General features: G+C 43.5%; 1 protein-coding gene and 1 pseudogene across 1 annotated transcript in view; one reads left to right on the top strand and one right to left on the bottom strand.

Annotated features, from left to right (window-relative positions):
- The window catches only part of ADAMTS19 (ADAM metallopeptidase with thrombospondin type 1 motif 19), a 512659-nt gene that overhangs the window by 46077 nt on the left and 446808 nt on the right, over positions 1 to 19774 (bottom strand). Inside the window, exon 21 of the mRNA XM_063964256.1 lies at positions 19428 to 19580. Within this exon, the coding sequence (XP_063820326.1) occupies positions 19428 to 19580 (153 nt within the window). The remainder of the gene's footprint in view (positions 1 to 19427; positions 19581 to 19774) is intronic.
- On the top strand, positions 8217 to 8334 carry LOC134946631 (5S ribosomal RNA; annotated as a pseudogene).

Genomic DNA, 19774 nt, shown 5'->3' with positions numbered 1-19774 from the left:
TGTGCACAGTATATTTTAAATATAATTTTATTTTGTTATATTAAAACATTTATGTGCATTATTGATTGGGTTTGATTGATTTGACACTCGGTGACCTGTATCCGCATGTGCAATTAATGGATTAATTATGGTTTACTATATGCTCTGTTAATCCCGGGCGCAGCTGTATTATTTTTCTCTTCTGATAATTTGCACTCTCCATGTTTTTAATGTGTTCCCCTTTATGAGCAAAAACCAACCAGCTCTCAGATTATATAAAGGGGACACAGTTTATTACAGATGGTACACCTTAAAGAAATATTTTGAATATACCTTCAATCAATTGTGAAGTTGATACCTCATAACAAGGACGGTATTACTCTCCCTTTTTTTTTGATTCTATCTCTATCTGTGGTGAACAGAGGGTGAACTGGTTCTATTTGTGGAGCGCTTGTGGTCTATTGTCTAAATTTTCTAAGATTGCATTGTATCTGTAGTGCAGAGGGGAAGCACTACCAGACATAGACTACAGCTGCACTACTGATTGTCTTTGCGCAGATTATCTCTGAAAGCCTTTCCTACACTTGTCACTTTTTCCTCATTTTTCTGAGTTCTGCTGCAGCCATGTTTACATTCAGAGAGAAAAGAAATGATCTCATTAAAACCACTTTTAAATCTAATGCTGATGTGATAGATTTATGTGATGAAGATTTGGGTACTCTTTTTCATAAATTAGAAAATATTATGATGAAGGAAAATAGAATTTGGTGGGAGGTAACCACACTGGAGAAGTATCTTGAGGCGAACTTGATACCCAAGGGATTAAAAATTGTAAAACCTCCATCCTTTGAAACTATTAATGAAGGTTTCCAGGATGAATGGAATAAAATCCTCGATACATGCTCTAGAGCTTTGATCGAATTGATAGTTAAAGAAAGAGGGAACACCTTGAAACAATTAAATCAGGAGATCAATGAGTTACACTCCCTGGTACACCCCTATAAGGAGTTAGAGGAGTTTCAGGTGTATGAGAAGGAACTCCTACAGAAAATTAACAAAAATACTAAGGAATTAAGGGAAAAGAAAAACAAAAAATATCAGAGAGATAAGTTGGGTACCCAGGAGGGAAGTAAGGGGATCTCAAAAACAGAAACCCCTAAAAAACAAGTATCAAAAACGAATAAAAAAAGAACCCCAGCCTGGCGTAACCTCAATAGGAGATATAAAACTCAAAATACCTCCCCCTTTAATTCTTATAATGAGTCAAATCGCAATAGGAATGATTACAGAGATCAAATCAATCCATACCAACAGAGACCTAATAGATTGGTATTTAGGGATCACAACGGTGCAACAAATCAGGAAACTCGGGGAAGAAATCAATACCCCGTACGAACTCGACAGCCAAAAAATTGGCTTAAACAAGTCAATGAGTATAATCCTGTAGTCCCCAATAGGTATGAAAGATTAGAGATAGATGATCCAGGAAATTCAAACTATCTCAATGCTTCTTTTTTAGAGTGGGAACAGAAATCGTCGGGGAGAAACAAAATGTGAAGGTCCCCAAAAAATCTTACAGGGGGAAAAGGGCTGGGAAAAATAGAAAGAGAAATAAACTTCTTTTGAAAAAGGCACCTCCCTTAGAGGAACAATTGCTAGATAGGACACCAGTTACTAATGAAAATGTCACTGATTCTATGGTAGAGACCAAAATTTTTAATTTATCAAAAAAACAGCTAACTGTACAAGAGAAACAAGTCCTACAAAAGGGACTGAAATTTGCCCCCACAAGTGAACCGAAAGGTTTTGACTTATTTTTAGATGTGCAGAAATTCACCCGCAAATTAACAGTGAAACGTTTCTTACTTAATAAAGAAAAGGAAAACGATCCAGCCCCTGCATCGCCTCATGTAGTAAGACAAACTTTCGCACTCCATCTACATTTAATCCAACTTTCTGCAAGGGGAGTTGCATAGATGTCTTTAATAAGGTAGTAACTGATGAAATAGAAAAACTAGTGAAAACTCAACGTGGAACTAATAAAAGGAATAATCTAAACCTTACCAAGAAACAGTTCGCTGCATTAAAAGCTTTGAGAGAGGATGATTCGATTGTAATTAAGCCTGCAGACAAGGGTGGAGGGGTGGTCCTTATGGACAGGGCGGCATATGTTGATGAGATAAACAGACAACTGTCGGATGACAATACCTATAAGAAACTGAAAGGGGACCCCACTCTGAGGGTTATAAAAGAATTGAATGAATTTACCTCTAAGGCATTACAATCAAAAACCATCTCGCAGATGGAATTTGATTTCACCAATATTAAGGACCCATCGGTTCCATCAATATATGTGTTGCCTAAAGTCCATAAGGACCCCCTCCACCCACCAGGCAGGCCTATCATTTCAGGTTGCAACAGTATAATCAGCAACCTGTCAGCCTTTATTGACTTCTATCTAAAGCCAATTGTACAGTGCACCAAGGCATATTTGAGGGATACGACTGATATCCTTCAGAAATTAGATACATATGAATGGCAAGAAGGTGACCATCTATGTACTGCTGACGTGGCATCTCTCTATACCATTATTGATAGAGAAAAGGGTATAACAGCTGTCTCCTATTTTTTGGACCAAAGCGCCCTAAGTTCAGACTTAAAACAATTTATCCTGGAAGGTATTAATTTTATTTTAATAAATAACTATTTTATTTTCGAGGGTTCATTCTACTTGCAGAGGAAGGGCACTGCCATGGGCACCGGGTTCGCCCCCAGCTATGCCAACTTGTTTATGGCCCACTGGGAGGAACAGGTGGTGTTTGGTGGGGACATGCTGGGGACGAGCCTGGTGCTCTGGCAACGCTTTATAGATGACATTATCTTTGTTTGGAGGGGTACTATGGAAGGCTTAACCAGTTTGTGCAGTATATTAAATACAAATGATGTAGCAATACAACTAACATTTGATCTTAGTCAAATCTGCATCCATTTTTTGGACTTAGAAATATATGTTGATGCCGGGGCCTTGAAGACCCGCACTTTTAGGAAAGCTACTGACTCTAACAGTTTTATTGAGATGTCTAACCAACATCACCCCAACTGGTTACAATCAATTCCGTTCAGCCAATACATTCGTATCAAACGCAATTATATGGATTTTTCTGTTTGTAAACAACAGCAGGATGATCTTTCTGAAAGGTTCTTAGCAAAGGGCTATTCAAAAGATACCCTGAGTAGGGCTAGAGCCAGGGTAGATCATATAGAAAGAACGGATCTTTTAAAGACCAACAGCACAAATGGAGAAAAGGACAATAAATTCCAATGGGCCTTTTTAAGTCAATTTAGTACTAAACATAGACAGGTTGAGGCCATTTTTAAAAATAATTGGAAGTTACTCCAACAGGATTCGTTATTGGGCAAGGTGATACCAGATAAGCCCGTTTTTATCTATAGAAGGGCATCATCAATACAGAATCAGTTAGTGAGAAGCAACCTCGAAGTCAACCCTAGACAAAGTATTAGGACAAAAGGGTTCCACCATTGTGGAGAATGTTTGATGTGTAAAACCGTCAAACTGACAGAAAGGAAATTTACCCATTTAAACATAAATAATAGGCAGGTGGAAATAAAAGAATTCATATCCTGTCACTCTAGAAATGTTGTATATGTTCTGGAATGCTCATGTGGTCAGTATTATGTGGGAAAGACCACTAGGAATCTTAAAACCAGAGCAGCAGAACATATATACAACATAAGGAAAGGATTGCTTACTCACACTGTGTCATCCCATTTTAAAGAGTGCCATGAGTCCAATGAATGTAGAATAAAGGGCTTTTGGGGAATTCAGTTAATCCTACCACTTGGAAAAATAGGAATGTGGAGAAACGCCTATCCCAAGCAGAGATGAGATGGGTCTACCATCTAGATACCCTGGTCCCCAGGGGTCTGAATGGGGATTTTGAATTAAAATGTTTCTTAACCTGAGACAGGGGCGGAACTGTGGGAGGCAGTGGAGTCGGCTGCCGCCGGGCTCCTAGCCTGTAGGGGGCACATTTCCTCCACTGTCTCCCGCTGCCTGATCGCCGCTGCTCAGCGGCGGAACTTGCGGGGCCCACAGCCGGCAGCAGTGTAATGAGTCTCACTGACTCATTACACGCTGCCGTCGCTGCGCTGCAGGCCTTAACACAGGAGGAAGCCGCCGGACGTGAGCGCACAGCGCCAGCAAGTGAGAAGGGTGAGCTCATCACCCTTCATCTCGGCACCGCGCTGCTGCTTCTTACTCCATAGTCCTGGTCTCTGCCACCGCTGAATGCTGGGAGAAGGGGGAGGGAGGAGGGACAGTCACGGCAGCAGTGTGTGTGGAGAGTGAGGACTGGGAGACATCGGCTCAGCCGCAGTGAGGAGCCTTACAGGAGCCAGGAGGTGCAAAGTATGTTGTACGCACATGCTGGCTGTGTGTGTGTGTGTGTGTGTGTGTGTGTGTGTGTGTGTATGTAGCTGTGTGTGTTTTGCTATGGGTGTATGTGTTTTGCTATGGGTGCATGTGTGTGGTTTTGCTATGGGGGGGTGTATGTATTTTGCTATTGGTGTATGTATACTGTATTTTTTTGCTATGGGTGTGTGTTTGTGTATGTATATATGTGTTTTGCTATGTGTGTTTAGTAGTGTGTGTGTGTTTGTACGTTTTTGCTATGGATGTGTGTGTGTATATGTATTTTGCTGTGTGTGTGTTTACTATGTGTGTATATACAGTATATTGTATATCCATATCTACAGATGTAGCCACACTCACGACTAGTGTTCCCATGTCTATGAAATGTGCATGCGCTATAGAGAGAACGTCGGCTGCAACTTAGCGCAGCACAGCGTTCACTGAAGCTTGTCGCAATGCGTACGCCCATACCACCGCATCACGGCAAAAATGAGGCTGGCTACATCTGTTTCTATCTAGCTCACATTCCTCGTAGTTAATGTTTGTGTGCACATCAGGTAGACACTGGCGTAACGTGTATAAGGCTCTCAACTGTGTGATGTAACGTGTATAAGGCTCTCTACTGGGTGACGTAACGTGTATAATGCTCTCTACTGTGTGACGTAACGTGTATAAGGATCTCTACTGTGTGGCGTAACATGTATAAGGCTCTCTGCTGTGTGACGTAACGTGTATAAGGATCTCTACTGTGTGACATTACGTGTATAAGGATCTCTACTGTGTGGCGTAACATGTATAAGGCTCTCTGCTGTGTGACGTAACGTGTATAAGGATCTCTACTGTGTGACATTACGTGTATAAGGATCTCTACTGTGTGGCGTAACGTGTATAATGCTCTCTACTGTGTGGCGTAACGTGTATAAGCTTCTCTACTGTGTGACGTAATGTGTATAAGGATCTCTACTGTGTGGCGTAACACGTATAAGGCTCTCTACTGTGTGACGTACCGTGTATAAGCCTCTCTACTGTGTGACGTAACGTGTATAATGCTATCTACTGTGTGGTGTAACGTGTATAATGCTCTCTACTGTGTGATATAACATGTATAAGGCTTCTACTGTGTGATGTACCGTGTACAAGGATCACTACTGTGTGATGTACCATGTATAAGGATCTCTACTGTGTGGCGCAACGTGACTATAGAGTACTATTGTATGGCGACACCCTTCTCAGTGAGACAAAACTCAATTTTCTGGGTGATGCGCTTCACCTATTTATAATATGGGAGGAGGGCCCAATGCATATTGTTGCACCTGGGCCCACCATTCTCTAGTTCCGCCACTGCCGTTGCTAAAAATTTTTTTAATGATTCTTACAGACGGAGGAGCTGTGTCAGTGAGACGGAAGCTGCCTCCTGTATATACAGAGACCTGGCACTGGCTGCAGCTAGGGGGAGCTCCAGAGTGCGGCTCCTCCCGAGCCCTTTCAGTTAAGCAAGCCAGCCGAGGGAAGCTCTCTGCTCCTCCGTCAGGCTGATGATAGCCAAAGGTAGGCACTGGCAGCACTTGCCTCAAGCCTTAATAAATATTGGAAGCACTGTGTTTTGTGTGTGCATGTTTTTAAGTGAGGTGTGTGTGTGTGTTTAAAGAAAGTTGTGTGTTCAAGTAAAAGAGGCATGTGTGTGTGTGTGTGTGTGTGTGTGTGTGTGTGTGTGTGTGTGTGTAAGCGAGAGGTGTGTGTGTGTGTGTGTGTGTGTGTGTGTGTGTGTGTAAGTGAGAGGCATGTGTGTGTGAGGCATGTGTGTGTGTGTGTGTGTGTGTGTGTGTGTGTGTGTGTGTAAGTGAGAGGCATGTGTGTGAGAGGCAAGGATTAAAGGGGCATTTCAGCATTTCTACAGGACTATGTACAGAGCACACACCTGGTCTGGGTACACGCTACCTTACAAATATATGGAGGGATGTCAGTTTCTGAATGTGTGTGTGAGAGGTGTGTGTGTGTAAGTGAGAGGCATGTGTGTGTGTAAGTGAGAGGCATGTGTGTGTTTAAGTGAAAGCGGTGTGTGTGTTTTTAAGTGAAAGAGCCATGTGTAAGTGAGAGGCATGTGTGTGTTTTTAAGTGAAAGGCATGTGTGTGTTTAAGTGAAACCGGCGTTTGTGTGTTTAAGTGAAAGAGGCGTGTGTGTGTTTTTAAGTGAATGAGGTTTTGTGTGTTTTTTTTATATATATCGGCACACCGCTGCGCCAAAGCATCTCCATCGAGACCCGCTGGCGGGTGAGGGAGCACTGTAGGTGTACTATAAAGGTATGCTGGTGTCTGTTTTATTGTAATGACTGACTTGGAGTGCGTCCACTTTGTATGTGTATGTATATTACTATTGGGAAAGATACCTGAGCACGCTACTACTGTTCACCCTGAGTGCCGGATAGTTACATATGGTATGTGTGTGTATATGTAGGGGGGCACCAACATTTATTATGCCTCCGGGCGACTGGGACGAACTTACGCCACTGACCTGAGATATAGATTGTTTTCCCTCATCACTCATGGCATTCTTTTATCAGGGAATTTCTTCTTCACTTGTATGTTCTTCTTTATGCACATGTTTTAATCTATATTTTAATCATAGGAATCTTATATGAATTATATTTTACTGTATGTATAATTATATTTTTTGTTTTTTGAGGCACACTGTTATTAATGATCATGAAGTGAAAGTTGTGTAGCCCATGGAATTAGATTGTCCCTATCTAAAGGAGGGAAGGTCTGATCGCCGCCTGAATACTCCAGCTATAAAGTGGAACGCAAAAATAAATGACGGAGCACCACTTCCGGATCGCGATGACCACTTCCGGTCGGCGGAACGCACCAGGAAGTAAATGGAACGCACAGCTGACTCGGAAGTGACGGGCGGCTGAGGACTACACCGGCGCCGTGATCAGTTAGCCGATTAGCGGTGATTTAGTACAGGTGATCTCTGTATTAGTATAGGGTATAAAGGGAGAATAAGGAGAGCAGCAGGATACGCTTCTGACGAAGGACGATGATGTCTGAAACGCGTTAAGCGTGCTGCTCTCCCACTTGTCATCACCCCATCTCAGTGCTGTTTTCTGGAGATCCTGCTGTTTCCTTGTTCCGGAGCTCGGTACAGCCAACCCAAAATTCCATCTGGGATAAATGAGGACTTTCCACAAAACTGCTGCTATTGCCTGAGAGGGAATTCTGTGATATGCGCTTTTATCTTCTATGTTTGTAAGTGTGTCATTGTCATTAAAACCTGTGTGTTTTTAAAACGATAATTTGCACTATCCATGTTTTTAATGTGTTCCCCTTTATGAGCAAAAACCAACCAGCTCTCAGATTATATAAAGGGGACACAGTTTATTACAGATGGTACACCTTAAAGAAATATTTTGAATATATCTTCAATCAATTGTGAAGTTGATACCTCATAACAAGGACGGTATTACTCTCCCTTTTTTTTGATTCTATCTCTATCTGTGGTGAACAGAGGGTGAACTGGTTCTATTTGTGGAGCGCTTGTGGTCTATTGTCTAAATTTTCTAAGATTGCATTGTATCTGTAGTGCAGAGGGGAAGCACTACCAGACATAGACTACAGCTGCACTACTGATTGTCTTTGCGCAGATTATCTCTGAAAGCCTTTCCAGCATTGTCACACTACCACCCAAATTATTCTCGCATCATTTTTTGAAGCACTCAGTATTTTTGATTAACTTTGTGAGTTCCCACAGGCATTTCATATCAGACAACATATGGTTCCCAGTGTCATCAGGTGTGATGTACTTACCTGCGGTCAAACCACACTGAGTATGCCCAACCTCGTCTGATCTTGGAAGCCAAGCACTGTGGGCCAGGTCAGTACCTAGGTGGGAGACCACAAGAGAATACCGGGTACCGCAGGTATTTTTATCCAAACCAAGGACACAGGACCCTGAACCAAAGCATCATGGCATATTCCTTTCAGACAGTACTTTACCAGTGAATTGGTTAGAGCCCGGAGTACATTCTTTCTCTTTTCCTGCTATATCTCTATCATAGCACATATTATAACAAAATAGGAAGTAGAGACCTATCTTTAACATCGGACACATATTTTTGCTCATTGAGCCACCACGCCAGTACTTACAAATACCGATACTATTTGATGTTTAATTAGATAGTTTTTTATATATATTGTTATTATTTTTTTCCTTTTTTTTTGTTGTTGTTGTTGCCTTTGAGCCATTATTTTATGAGGGAAAATAATAAAAGTTATATTTTAACCTAATAATAATACAAATCTTTTGCATTGAAGAATACAAGTGTGCTCCAGAAGAGACATTTAGTATTTCTTTTCTCTTTTGGTTCCGGTACTATACGGGAACCATCTCCGCCACTTTCATGACCTATACACAGTGACAGGACTCTACCACAGCACCCTACAGCAGCAAGATGCAGCACAAGACACTGGACTTTTAGAAATATACTGTAGTATACTGGTCACCACAATGCAGCAGCAAGACAATGAGTAGTGATACTGAGCACTGATGAGAATACTAGAACTGACACTGGGCAGCGAGAACAGCACTGGACTATTGTACTGTAATATACTGGTCACCACAATGCAGCACAAGACAATGAGTAGTGATACTGAGCTCTGATGAGAATACTAGAACTGACACTGGGCAGCGAGAACAGCACTGGACTATTGTACTGTAGTATACTGGTCACCACAATGCAGCACTGATACTGAGCACAGATATTGGGCTTTTCAGTCAGAGAACGTAGACATGGAGCAGCATGATATAGCAATGGACTACTGTACTGTAGTACTATATACTGGTCACCACAATGCTGCACTGATACTGAGCACAGATATTGAGCACTGATGAGAATACTAGAACTGACACGGAACAGCAAGATACAGCAATGGACTACTGTACTGTAGTACTATATACTGGTCACCACAATGCAGCACTGATACTGAGCACAGATATTGAGCACTGATGAGGATACTAGAACTGACACGGAGCAGCAAGATACAGCAATGGACTACTGTACTGTAGTACTATATACTGGTCACCACAATGCTGCACTGATACTGAGCACAGATATTGAGCACTGATGAGGATACTAGAACTGACACGGAGCAGCAAGATACAGCAATGGACTACTGTACTGTAGTACTATATACTGGTCACCACAATGCTGCACTGATACTGAGCACAGATATTGAGCACTGATGAGGATACTAGAACTGACACGGAGCAGCATGATACAGCAATGGACTACTGTACTGTAGTACTATATACTGGTCACCACAATGCTGCAGTGATACTGAGCACAGATATTGCGCACTGATGAGGATACTAGAACTGACACGGAGCAGCATGATACAGCAATGGACTATTGTACTGTAGTACTATATACTGGTCACCACAATGCAGCACTGATACTGAGCACAAATATTGAGCACTGATGAGGATACTAGAACTGACACGGAGCAGCAAGATACAGCAATGGACTACTGTACTGTAGTACTATATACTGGTCACCACAATGCTGCAGTGATACTGAGCACAGATATTGAGCACTGATGAGGATACTAGAACTGACACGGAGCAGCAAGATACAGCAATGGGCTATTGTACTGTAGTATACTGGTCACCACAATGCAGCACTGATACTGAGCACAGATATTGGGCTTTTCAGTCAGAGAACGTAGCCACGTCCTCTCCACTCAAAGTACAATGCACGAGTGAAAATGGCGGCGACATGCGGCTCTTTATATGGAATCCGAATCTCGCGAGAATCCGACAGCGGTATGATGACGTTTTGCCTCGTTCGGGTTTTGCGAGTAAGGCGGGAAGAACCGAGGCTGCCTCGGGCCCGTGTAAACCACGTGAAGCTCGGGGGGGGGGTTCGGTTCTCGACGAACCGAACCCGCTCATCTCTAACAATATGTATAGAAAATATTAAAATATAACTTTTATTCAAACTTAGGTAAAATATATAAGACTTTACTTACTTAGAGATGTGCACCGGAAATTTTTCGGGTTTTGTGTTTTGGTTTTGTATTCGGTTCCGCGGCCGTGTTTTGGATTCGGACGCGTTTTGGCAAAACCTCCCTGAAAATTTTTTGTCGGATTCGGGTGTGTTTTGGATTCGGGTGTTTGGGGGTAATTTTGATCCTATAGTATTATTAACCTCAATAACCACAATTTACACTCATTTCCAGTCTATTCTGAACACCTCACACCTCACAATATTATTTTTAGTCCTAAAATTTGCACTGAGGTCGCTGGATGACTAAGTTAAGCGACCCAAGTGGCCGGCACAAACACCTGGCCCATCTAGGAGTGGCACTGCAGTGTCAGACAGGATGGCACTTAAAAAAATTAGCCCCAAACATCACATGATGCAGAGATAAATAAATAAAAAAAAAGAGGTGCAAGATGGAATTGTCCTTGGGCCCTGCCACCCACCCTTATGTTGTATAAACAGGACATGCACACTTTAACAAACCCATCATTTCAGCCACAGGGTGTGCCACACGACTGTGGCTGAAATGACTGGTTGGTTTGGGCCCCCACCAAAAAAGAAGCAATCAATCTCTCCTTGCACAAACTGGCTCTACAGAGGCAAGATGTCCACCTCCTCCTCATCGTCCGATTCCTCACCCCTTCCACTGTGTACATCCTCCTCACAGAGTATTAATTCGTCCCCACTGGAATCCACCATCTTAGGTCCCTGTGTACTTTCTGGAGGCAATTGCTGGTGAATGTCTCCATGGAGGAATTGATTATAATTCATTTTGATGAACATCATCTTCTCCACATTTTCTGGAAGTAACTTCGTACGCCGATTGCTGACAAGGTGACCGGCTGCACTAAACACTCTTTCGGAGTACACACTGGAGGGGGGGCAACTTAGGTAAAATAAAGCCAGTTTGTGCAAGGGTCTCCAAATTGCCTCTTTTTCCTGCCAGTATACGTACGGACTGTCTGACGTGCCTACTTGGATGCTGTCACTCATATAATTTTCCACCATTCTTTCAATTGTGATAGAATCATATGCAGTGACAGTAGACGACTTGTCAGTAATCGTTGGCAGGTCCTTCAGTCCGGACCAGATGTCAGCACTCGCTCCAGACTGCCCTGCATTACCGCCAGCGGGTGGGCTCGGAATTCTTAGCCTTTTGCTCGCAGCCCCAGTTGCGGGAGAATGTGAAGGAGGAGCTGTTGACGGGTCACGTTCCGCTTGATTTGACAAGTGTCTCACCAGCAGGTCTTTGCACCTCTGCACACTTGTGTCTGCCGGAAAGAGAGATACAACGTAGGCTTTAAACCTAGGATCGAGCACGGTGGCCAAAATGTAGTGCTCTGATTTCAACAGATTGACCACCCGTGAATCCTGGTTAAGCGAATGAAGGGCTCCATCCACAAGTCCCACATGCCTAGCGGAATCGCTCCGTTTTAGCTCCTCCTTCAATCTCTCCAGCTGCTTCTGCAAAAGCCTGATGAGGGGAATGACCTGTCTCAGGCTGGCAGTGTCTGAACTGATTTCACGTGTGGCAAGTTCAAAGGGTTGCAGAACCTTGCACAATGTTGAAATCATTCTCCACTGCGCTTGAGTCAGGTGCATTCCCCCTCCTTTGCCTATATCGTAGGCAGATGTATAGGCTTGAATGGCCTTTTGCTGCTCCTCCATCCTCTGAAGCATATAGAGGGTTGAATTACACCTCGTTACCACCTCTTGCTTCAGATGATGGCGGGGCAGGTTCAGGAGTGTTTGCTGGTGTTCCAGTCTTCGGCACGCGGTGGCTGAATGCCGAAAGTGGCCCGCAAATCTTCGGGCCACCGACAGCATCTCCTGCACGCCCCTGTTGTTTTTAAAAAAATTCTGCACCACCAAATTCAATGTATGTGCAAAACATGGGACATGCTGGAATTTTCCCACATGTAATGCACGCACAATGGGGGTAATTCCGAGTTGATCACAGCAGGAATTTTGTTAGCAGTTGGGCAAAACCATGTGCACTGCAGGGGAGGCAGATTTAAAATGTGCAGAGAGAGTTTGATTTGGGTGTAATCTAAATTGCAGTGTAAAAATAAAGCAACCAGTATTTACCCTGCACAGAAACAAAATAACCCACCCAAATGTAACTCTTTCTGCACATGTTATATCTGCCCCCCCTGCAGTGCACATGGTTTTGCCCAACTGCTAACAAAATTCCTGCTGCGATCAACTCAGAATCACCCCCCAATATTGGTGGCATTGTCCGATGTCACAAATCCCCAGGAGAGTCCAATTGGGGTAAGCCATTCTGCAATGATGTTCCTCAGTTTCCGAAAGAGGTTGTCAGCTGTGTGCCTCTTATGGAAAACGGTGATACAAAGCGTAGCCTGCCTAGGAATGAGTTGGTGTTTGCGAGATGCTGCTACTGGTGCCGCCGCTGCTGTTCTTGCTGCGGGAGGCAATACATCTACCCAGTGGGCTGTTACAGTCATATAGTCCTGAGTCTGCCCTGCTCCACTTGTCCACATGTCCGTGGTTAAGTGGACATTGGGTACAACTGCATTTTTTAGGACACTGGTGACTCTTTTTCTGACGTCTATGTACATTCTCGGTATCGCCTGCCTAGAGAAGTGGAACCTAGATGGTATTTGGTACCGGGGACACACTAACTCAATAAATTCTCTAATTCCCTGTGAATTAACGGTGGATACCGGACACACGTTTAACACCACCACAGCTGCCAAGGCCTGAGTTATCTGCTTTGCAGCAGGATGACTGCTGTGATATTTCATCTTCCTCGCAAAGGACTGTTGGACAGTCAATTGCTTACTGGAAGTAGTACAAGTGGTCTTCCGACTTCCGACTTCCCCTCTGGAATGACAATCGACTCCCAGCAGCAACAACAGCAGCAGTAGGCGTTACACTCAAGGATCCATCTGAGGAATCCCAGTTAGGAGAGGACTCGACAGACTTGCCAGTGACATGGCCTGCAGGACTATTGGCGTTCCTGTCTAAGGAGGAAATTGACACTGAGGGAGTTGGTGGTGTGGTTTGCACTGGGAGCTTGGGTACAAGAGGAAGGGATTTAGTTGTCAGTGGACTGCTTCCGCTGTCACCCAAAGTTTTTGAACTTGTCAATGACTTCTGATGAATGCGCTCCAGGTGACGTATAAGGGAGGATGTTCCTAGGTGGTTAACGTCCTTACCCCTACTTATTACAGCTTGACAAAGGCAACACACGGCTTGACACCAGTTGTCCGCATTTCTGTTAAAATAATTCCACACCGAAGAGGTGATTTTTTTTGTAATTTGACCAGGCATGTCAATGGACATATTCATCCCACGGACAACAGATATCTCCCCGGGTGCCTGACTTAAACAAACCACCTCACCATCAGAATCCTCCTTGTCAATTTCCTCCTCAGCGCCAGCAACACCCATATCCTCATCCTGGTGAACTTCAACAGTGACATCTTCAATTTGACTATCGGGAACTGGACTGTGGGTGCTCCCTCCAGCACTTGCAGGGGGCGTGCTAATGGTGGAAGGCGCCACCTCTTCCCGTCCAGTGTTGGGAAGGTCAGGCATCGCAACCGACACATTTGGACTCTCCTTGGGGATTTGTGATTTAGAAGAACGCACAGTTCTTTGCTGTGCTTTTGCCATCTTAACTCTTTTCAGTTTTCTAGCGGGAGGATGAGTGCTTCCATCCTCATGTGAAGCTGAACCACTAGCCATGACCATAGGCCAGGGCCTCAGCCGTTCCTTGCCACTCCATGTCGTAAATGGCATATTGGTAAGATTACGCTTCTCCTCAGACGCTTTTAATTTAGATTTTTGGGTCATTTTACTGAACTTTTTTTTGGGGATTTTACATTCTCTCTACTATGACATTAGGCATCAGCCTTGGTAGACGACGTTGATGGCATTTCATCGTCTCGGCCATGACTAGTGGCTGCAGCTTCAGCACGAGGTGGAAGTGGATCTTGATCTTTCCCTATTTTACCCTCCACATTTTTGTTCTCCATTTTTTAATGTGTGGAATTATATGCCAGTAATATATTAATAGCAATCGCCTACTGTACTGTACTATATATGTATACTGTTGGTCACCAAAATGTTGCACTGTAATACTATATATACTGCTCACAAAAATGCAGCACAGATATGTAATGGATACTTGCAGTGACACAGAGCTGCAAAATACAGCAATGGCCTACTGTGCACAACTATATACTGTTGGGTCACCAAAATGCTGCACTATAATACTATATATACTGCTCACAAAAATGCAGCACAGATATGGAATGGATACTTGCAGTGACACAGAGCTGCAAGATACAGCAATGGCCTACTGTACACAACTATATACTGTTGGGTCACCAAAATGCTGCACTGTAATACTATATATACTGCTCACAAAAATGCAGCACGGATATGGAATGGATACTTGCAGTGACACAGAGCTGCAAGATACAGCAATGGCCTACTCTACACAACTATATACTGTTGGGTCACCAAAATGCTGCACTGTAATACTATATATACTGCTCACAAAAATGCAGCACAGATATGGAATGGATACTTGCAGTGACACAGAGCTGCAAGATCCAGCAATGGCCTACTGTACTGTACTACTATAAGTATAATTATATACTGGTGGTCCCCAGTACCCACAATAAAGCACACTGAGCACAGATATTTGCAGCACACTGAGCACAGATATGGAATGTTTTCAGGCAGAGAACATAGATATTTTCAGCACACTGAGCACAGATATTTGCAGCACACTGAGCACAGATATTTGCAGCACACTGAGCACAGATTACGGAGCTTTTCAGGGAGAGAACGCAGCCACGTCCTCTCCGTTCAATATCCAATGCACGAGTGAAAATGGTGGCGACGCGCGGCTCTTTATATAGAATCCGAATCTCGCGAGAATCCGACAGCGGGATGATGACGTTTAGGCACGTTCGGGTTAACCGAGCAAGGCGGGAAGATCCAAGGCTGCCTCGGAACCGTGTAAAATGCATGAAGTTCGGGGGGGTTCGTATCTCCGAGAACCGAACCCGCTCATCTCTACTTACAATACAACAAGAAAGAGAAATATTTTTAGGAAAAATATTTTTTGCTGAGGGGTATGTAATAATAAACCTCCTCTTTCAAAAGAAAAGATAGTAATCGGTAAGGGTGATTCACCTTTCCACAAGTAAAAGCTTGTGAATATCTTTATTCTTAATATTAGTCAACTGTTAAATGTATCACAGTATTGTTTCAACCATTTGTGGATGATACAAGCAGAGACCAAGATCTCGCCTCGGTGTTTGTATAAGCCGGAGATACTAATGTCTAGTGGTACCTTTTAGAGTAGTTGAAAAGCATTTCCCAGTTCTCACAAATGATGCATTTCATCATATATACACCTTACTAACACATTTGGTATTAATGTTAAGAGAGAAACGCCGTATTAATATATCAGTGTACTGCATTCATAACATGGATCAGAACAACTGTTGAGAAACTGAATGTGAAACGTACGTTCAGTTCTAAGAGTCCTACTGTGCACGGCAGGACTCTGTTTCATTCCTGGAGACACATAGGCAAGGCTGCCCGCAAAAGGTACCTTTTTATCTCCCATTCCCTCTTATTTCTCCCTACATAGACTCTCTCACGCTGACCTCTCTATCCCAATGTCACTGCAATGTTATATTAAGACACCAGTGCGTGGAGATCGAGTGTGGAAAGGTGCAGCAGAAGTGTTATTCACTTTCTTCTACAGCAGTAAGTCCCCTGGCCTCACCCTCACTCCCCCATTCACTGTTTACACTTTGGGGAATAACAGGAGTTACCACGGATGACTGAACATGTACCTCTGTTTCTCTGTCTTGCCCAAACAGCCCTACACACATATTACTATTATTAAGGACTGTTACCAAAACTGTGCAAGCTTACTTATATATGTTTATGTACCTTCTTGACCTGTGCAACAGCACAGTATACTGATCCATTAATATAGTACCTATTTGGAACATCTTTAACCACTGTGAGTCTTTAAATGCATTATTTGTGGGGAGGGTCAGATGCTGAAATTCGAGATTCAAACTGCCCTTACGTTTACATCCTAAATTGGTTTAAACTGAAGAGCCACATGTATGTTGTTTTACAAAAGTGAACAACTGTGATGATATAGAGATACTGTATATGCTGTTCTTACGTTTACCTCAAACTGCGTTAAAGAGGCACATGTACGTTGTTTACAAAAGGGGACAAATGTGATGATATAGAGATATATGCTGTTCTGATCCATGTTATGAATACAGTATGATATATTATTAATACGGCTTTTCTCTCTGAACATTATACTAATGTGTAAGTAAGGTGTATACAGTATATTATGAAATGCATCATTTGTGAGAACTGGGAAATGCTTTTCAACTATTTTAAAAGGTACCACTAGACATTAGTGTCTCCGGCTTATAGAGACACCATAATAAATTGTTATTTCTCGTCCACAATTTATGAGGAGACCAAATCTTGGTCTCTATGTATGTACAGTAATCCACACATGATTAACACAAGACTGTGAAACATTTAACGGTTGACTAATATTAAGAGTAAAGATATTCACAAGCTTTCACTTGTGGTAAGGTGAATCACCCTTACTGATTACTATTTCAGTTTTGAAAGAGGAGGTTTATTACATACTCTTACCAAAAAATATTTTTCCTAAAAATATTTCTCTTTGTTGTTGTATTGAAAGTAAAGTCTTATATATTTTACCTAAGTTGAATAAAATAAAATTTTCTATACATACAGTATTATGGTGTGCCCACAAAAATGAGTAGTTTCTGCTGGTATCTCTCCCAACCAGAGGCGTAACTAGGGTTTTTGGAGCCCAGGGCAAGATGTAAAATGGCGCCCCCCCAAAAAACAACAACAACAAAAAAAACATAGCAAAAAGAAGTATGTGTGGCCACGCTCCAGAAGGGGTGTGGCCACTGAAAATGGCCCACAGTACCAGTTACATTGCCCCACAGTGCCAGATACAATGCCCCACAGTGCCAGTTACATTGCCCCACAGTGCCAGTTACATTGCCCCCCAGTGCCAGATACAATGCCCCACACTGCCGGATACAATGCCCCACAGTGCCGGATACAATGCCCCACAGTGCCAGATACATGCCCCACAGTGCCAGTTACATTGCCCCCCAGTGCCAGTTACATTGCCCCACAGTGCCAGATACAATGCCCCACAGTGCCAGTTACATGCCCCACAGTGCCAGTTACATGCCCCACAGTGCCAGATACATTGCCCCACAGTGCCGGATACAATGCCCCACAGTGCCAGATACATGCCCCACAGTGCCAGATACATGCCCCACAGTGCCAGTTACATGCCCCACAGTGCCAGTTACATGCCCCACAATGCCAGTTACATTGCCCCACAGTGCCAGTTACATGCCCCACAGTGCCAGTTACATGCCCCACAATGCCAGTTACATTGCCCCACAGTGCCAGTTACATGCCCCACAGTGCCATGCCCCACTCAGTGCCAGTTACATATGCCCTATTTGGTACCAGTTACATGCCCCACTGTGCCGCCAAGCCCGCCGCCACCCCCGCACCCCCGTCACTCACCGCTTGCTCTATGTGAGGGGAGGAGAGCGCAGCGCCTCTCCTTCCCCTCACCGCTCCAGGTCTCCAGCGGCTGTCTGGCGCCGGTTCGCTAGCCAATCAGAGCTCGCGGACCGGCAGCCAATCAGGAGCCGGTCCGCAAGCTCTGATTGGCTAGCGCCGGAGACCGGACACAGCAGCGCTGCTGGCAGCGCTGTTAGTGCTGGCAGCGGCGGTGAGGGGAGGGAGAGACGCTGCGCTCTCCTCCCCTCACATTTAGGGTTGACGGGGACGAGTGGGGCATGATGCCCTGGTCGCCGGCGGCGCCCCCCTCTCCTGGGCCTGCCAAGGCACCCAGGGCACATGCCCCACTCGCCCTACCCTAGATACGCTTCTGCTCCCAACCTCCTCTTGGGACGGTACATTGTTTTAATTTATCTCATATTAATAGGGTATCAAGGGGTACATTTACTAAGCAGTGAAAAGAGCGGAGAAGTGAGCCAGTGGAGAAGTTGCCCATGGCAATCAATCAGCACTGAAGTAACATCTATAATTTGCATACTATAAAATGATACAGAGCTGCTGATTGGTTGATGGGGAAATTTCTCCACTGGCTCACTACTCCACTCTTATCACTGCTTAGTAAATGTTCCAAGTGAAGTAATGGTAATTGCAACTGTGGAAAAAGCTTGATTTTTTTGAGCTTGTCAGGGCTTCTCTCACAAAATCTAACAAAAAATTAAAATGCAGGTGAATGTGATGCATAAAATAAGATAGTGAAATTCTGTGCAGAACTTAAAGCAGCATCATGTATAGATGATATCTTACTTTTAACTAGATATCTTAGCTATACTCTACAAATTATTATCTCCTTTTCAAATCTCTCTGGATGGCAACCATAAAATGATAGCCACAGACATACTCAGTTTGCTACAAATCATGGGCTCACAGGTCTCAACATGTCATATGAGGTGGATGTAATGCGCAGACAGATAATAGAGGCAGGTTTCTGCTTCCTACATCATGTACCGTATAACTGTGGTTGCCATGGTACTCAAGAAACATAAATTATTAACAGCAACACACCTCTTTTTCAAAGTATTGCTGCTTTAACATAAAAAGTTATACTTTCTTATGAAACACTATATGTCGGTAGCACTACAGCATCAGACTGTCAGTGATTCTCATGTTGACATGATGAATGTACTTGACATTATGACTGTCGACATATACCCAACCTGTAAATAGACCCTAAATCCTGGCTACTTTACTAACTGTGAGCATCTGTTTACACATTCTCCTGTCAATGCACAGTCTCTTTATTACAGAAGTAATCACTGAGAAAAAATTTTTTTTGAGTATAATTAAATTTAAACTGAAAGCACCTTAGACCAATCTCCCGTCCTCCATATGTAGCACTTGGAATAATCTTCACAGTCTTCCATTTCCCGTGGTCTTGTGGATATTAAGCACTTCTTACGTGGGTTTGTGCACCTCACAGTCCGATGGCGCACACCTTTGCCGCATTTCAAGGAGCACTGAAAATGAAATATTTTATGTTTGCTTTGCGCTTTGGTTTGTTACTGTAAGATGGTGCATGTGAAGGAGATGACGCACTCATTAGAACTATTACACAAAGTGACTGCTACAAATACCAGGATTTTTATACAGTTTGTTTTTTTTACTTCCATTTTTTTTCAGTACTTGCACCATCACATGACAGCAGGAATCT

This window comes from Pseudophryne corroboree, chromosome 1 (genome assembly GCF_028390025.1).
Source record: "Pseudophryne corroboree isolate aPseCor3 chromosome 1, aPseCor3.hap2, whole genome shotgun sequence".
NCBI lineage: Eukaryota > Metazoa > Chordata > Amphibia > Anura > Myobatrachidae > Pseudophryne > Pseudophryne corroboree.
This window is presented reverse-complemented; position numbering and strand designations above follow the sequence as displayed.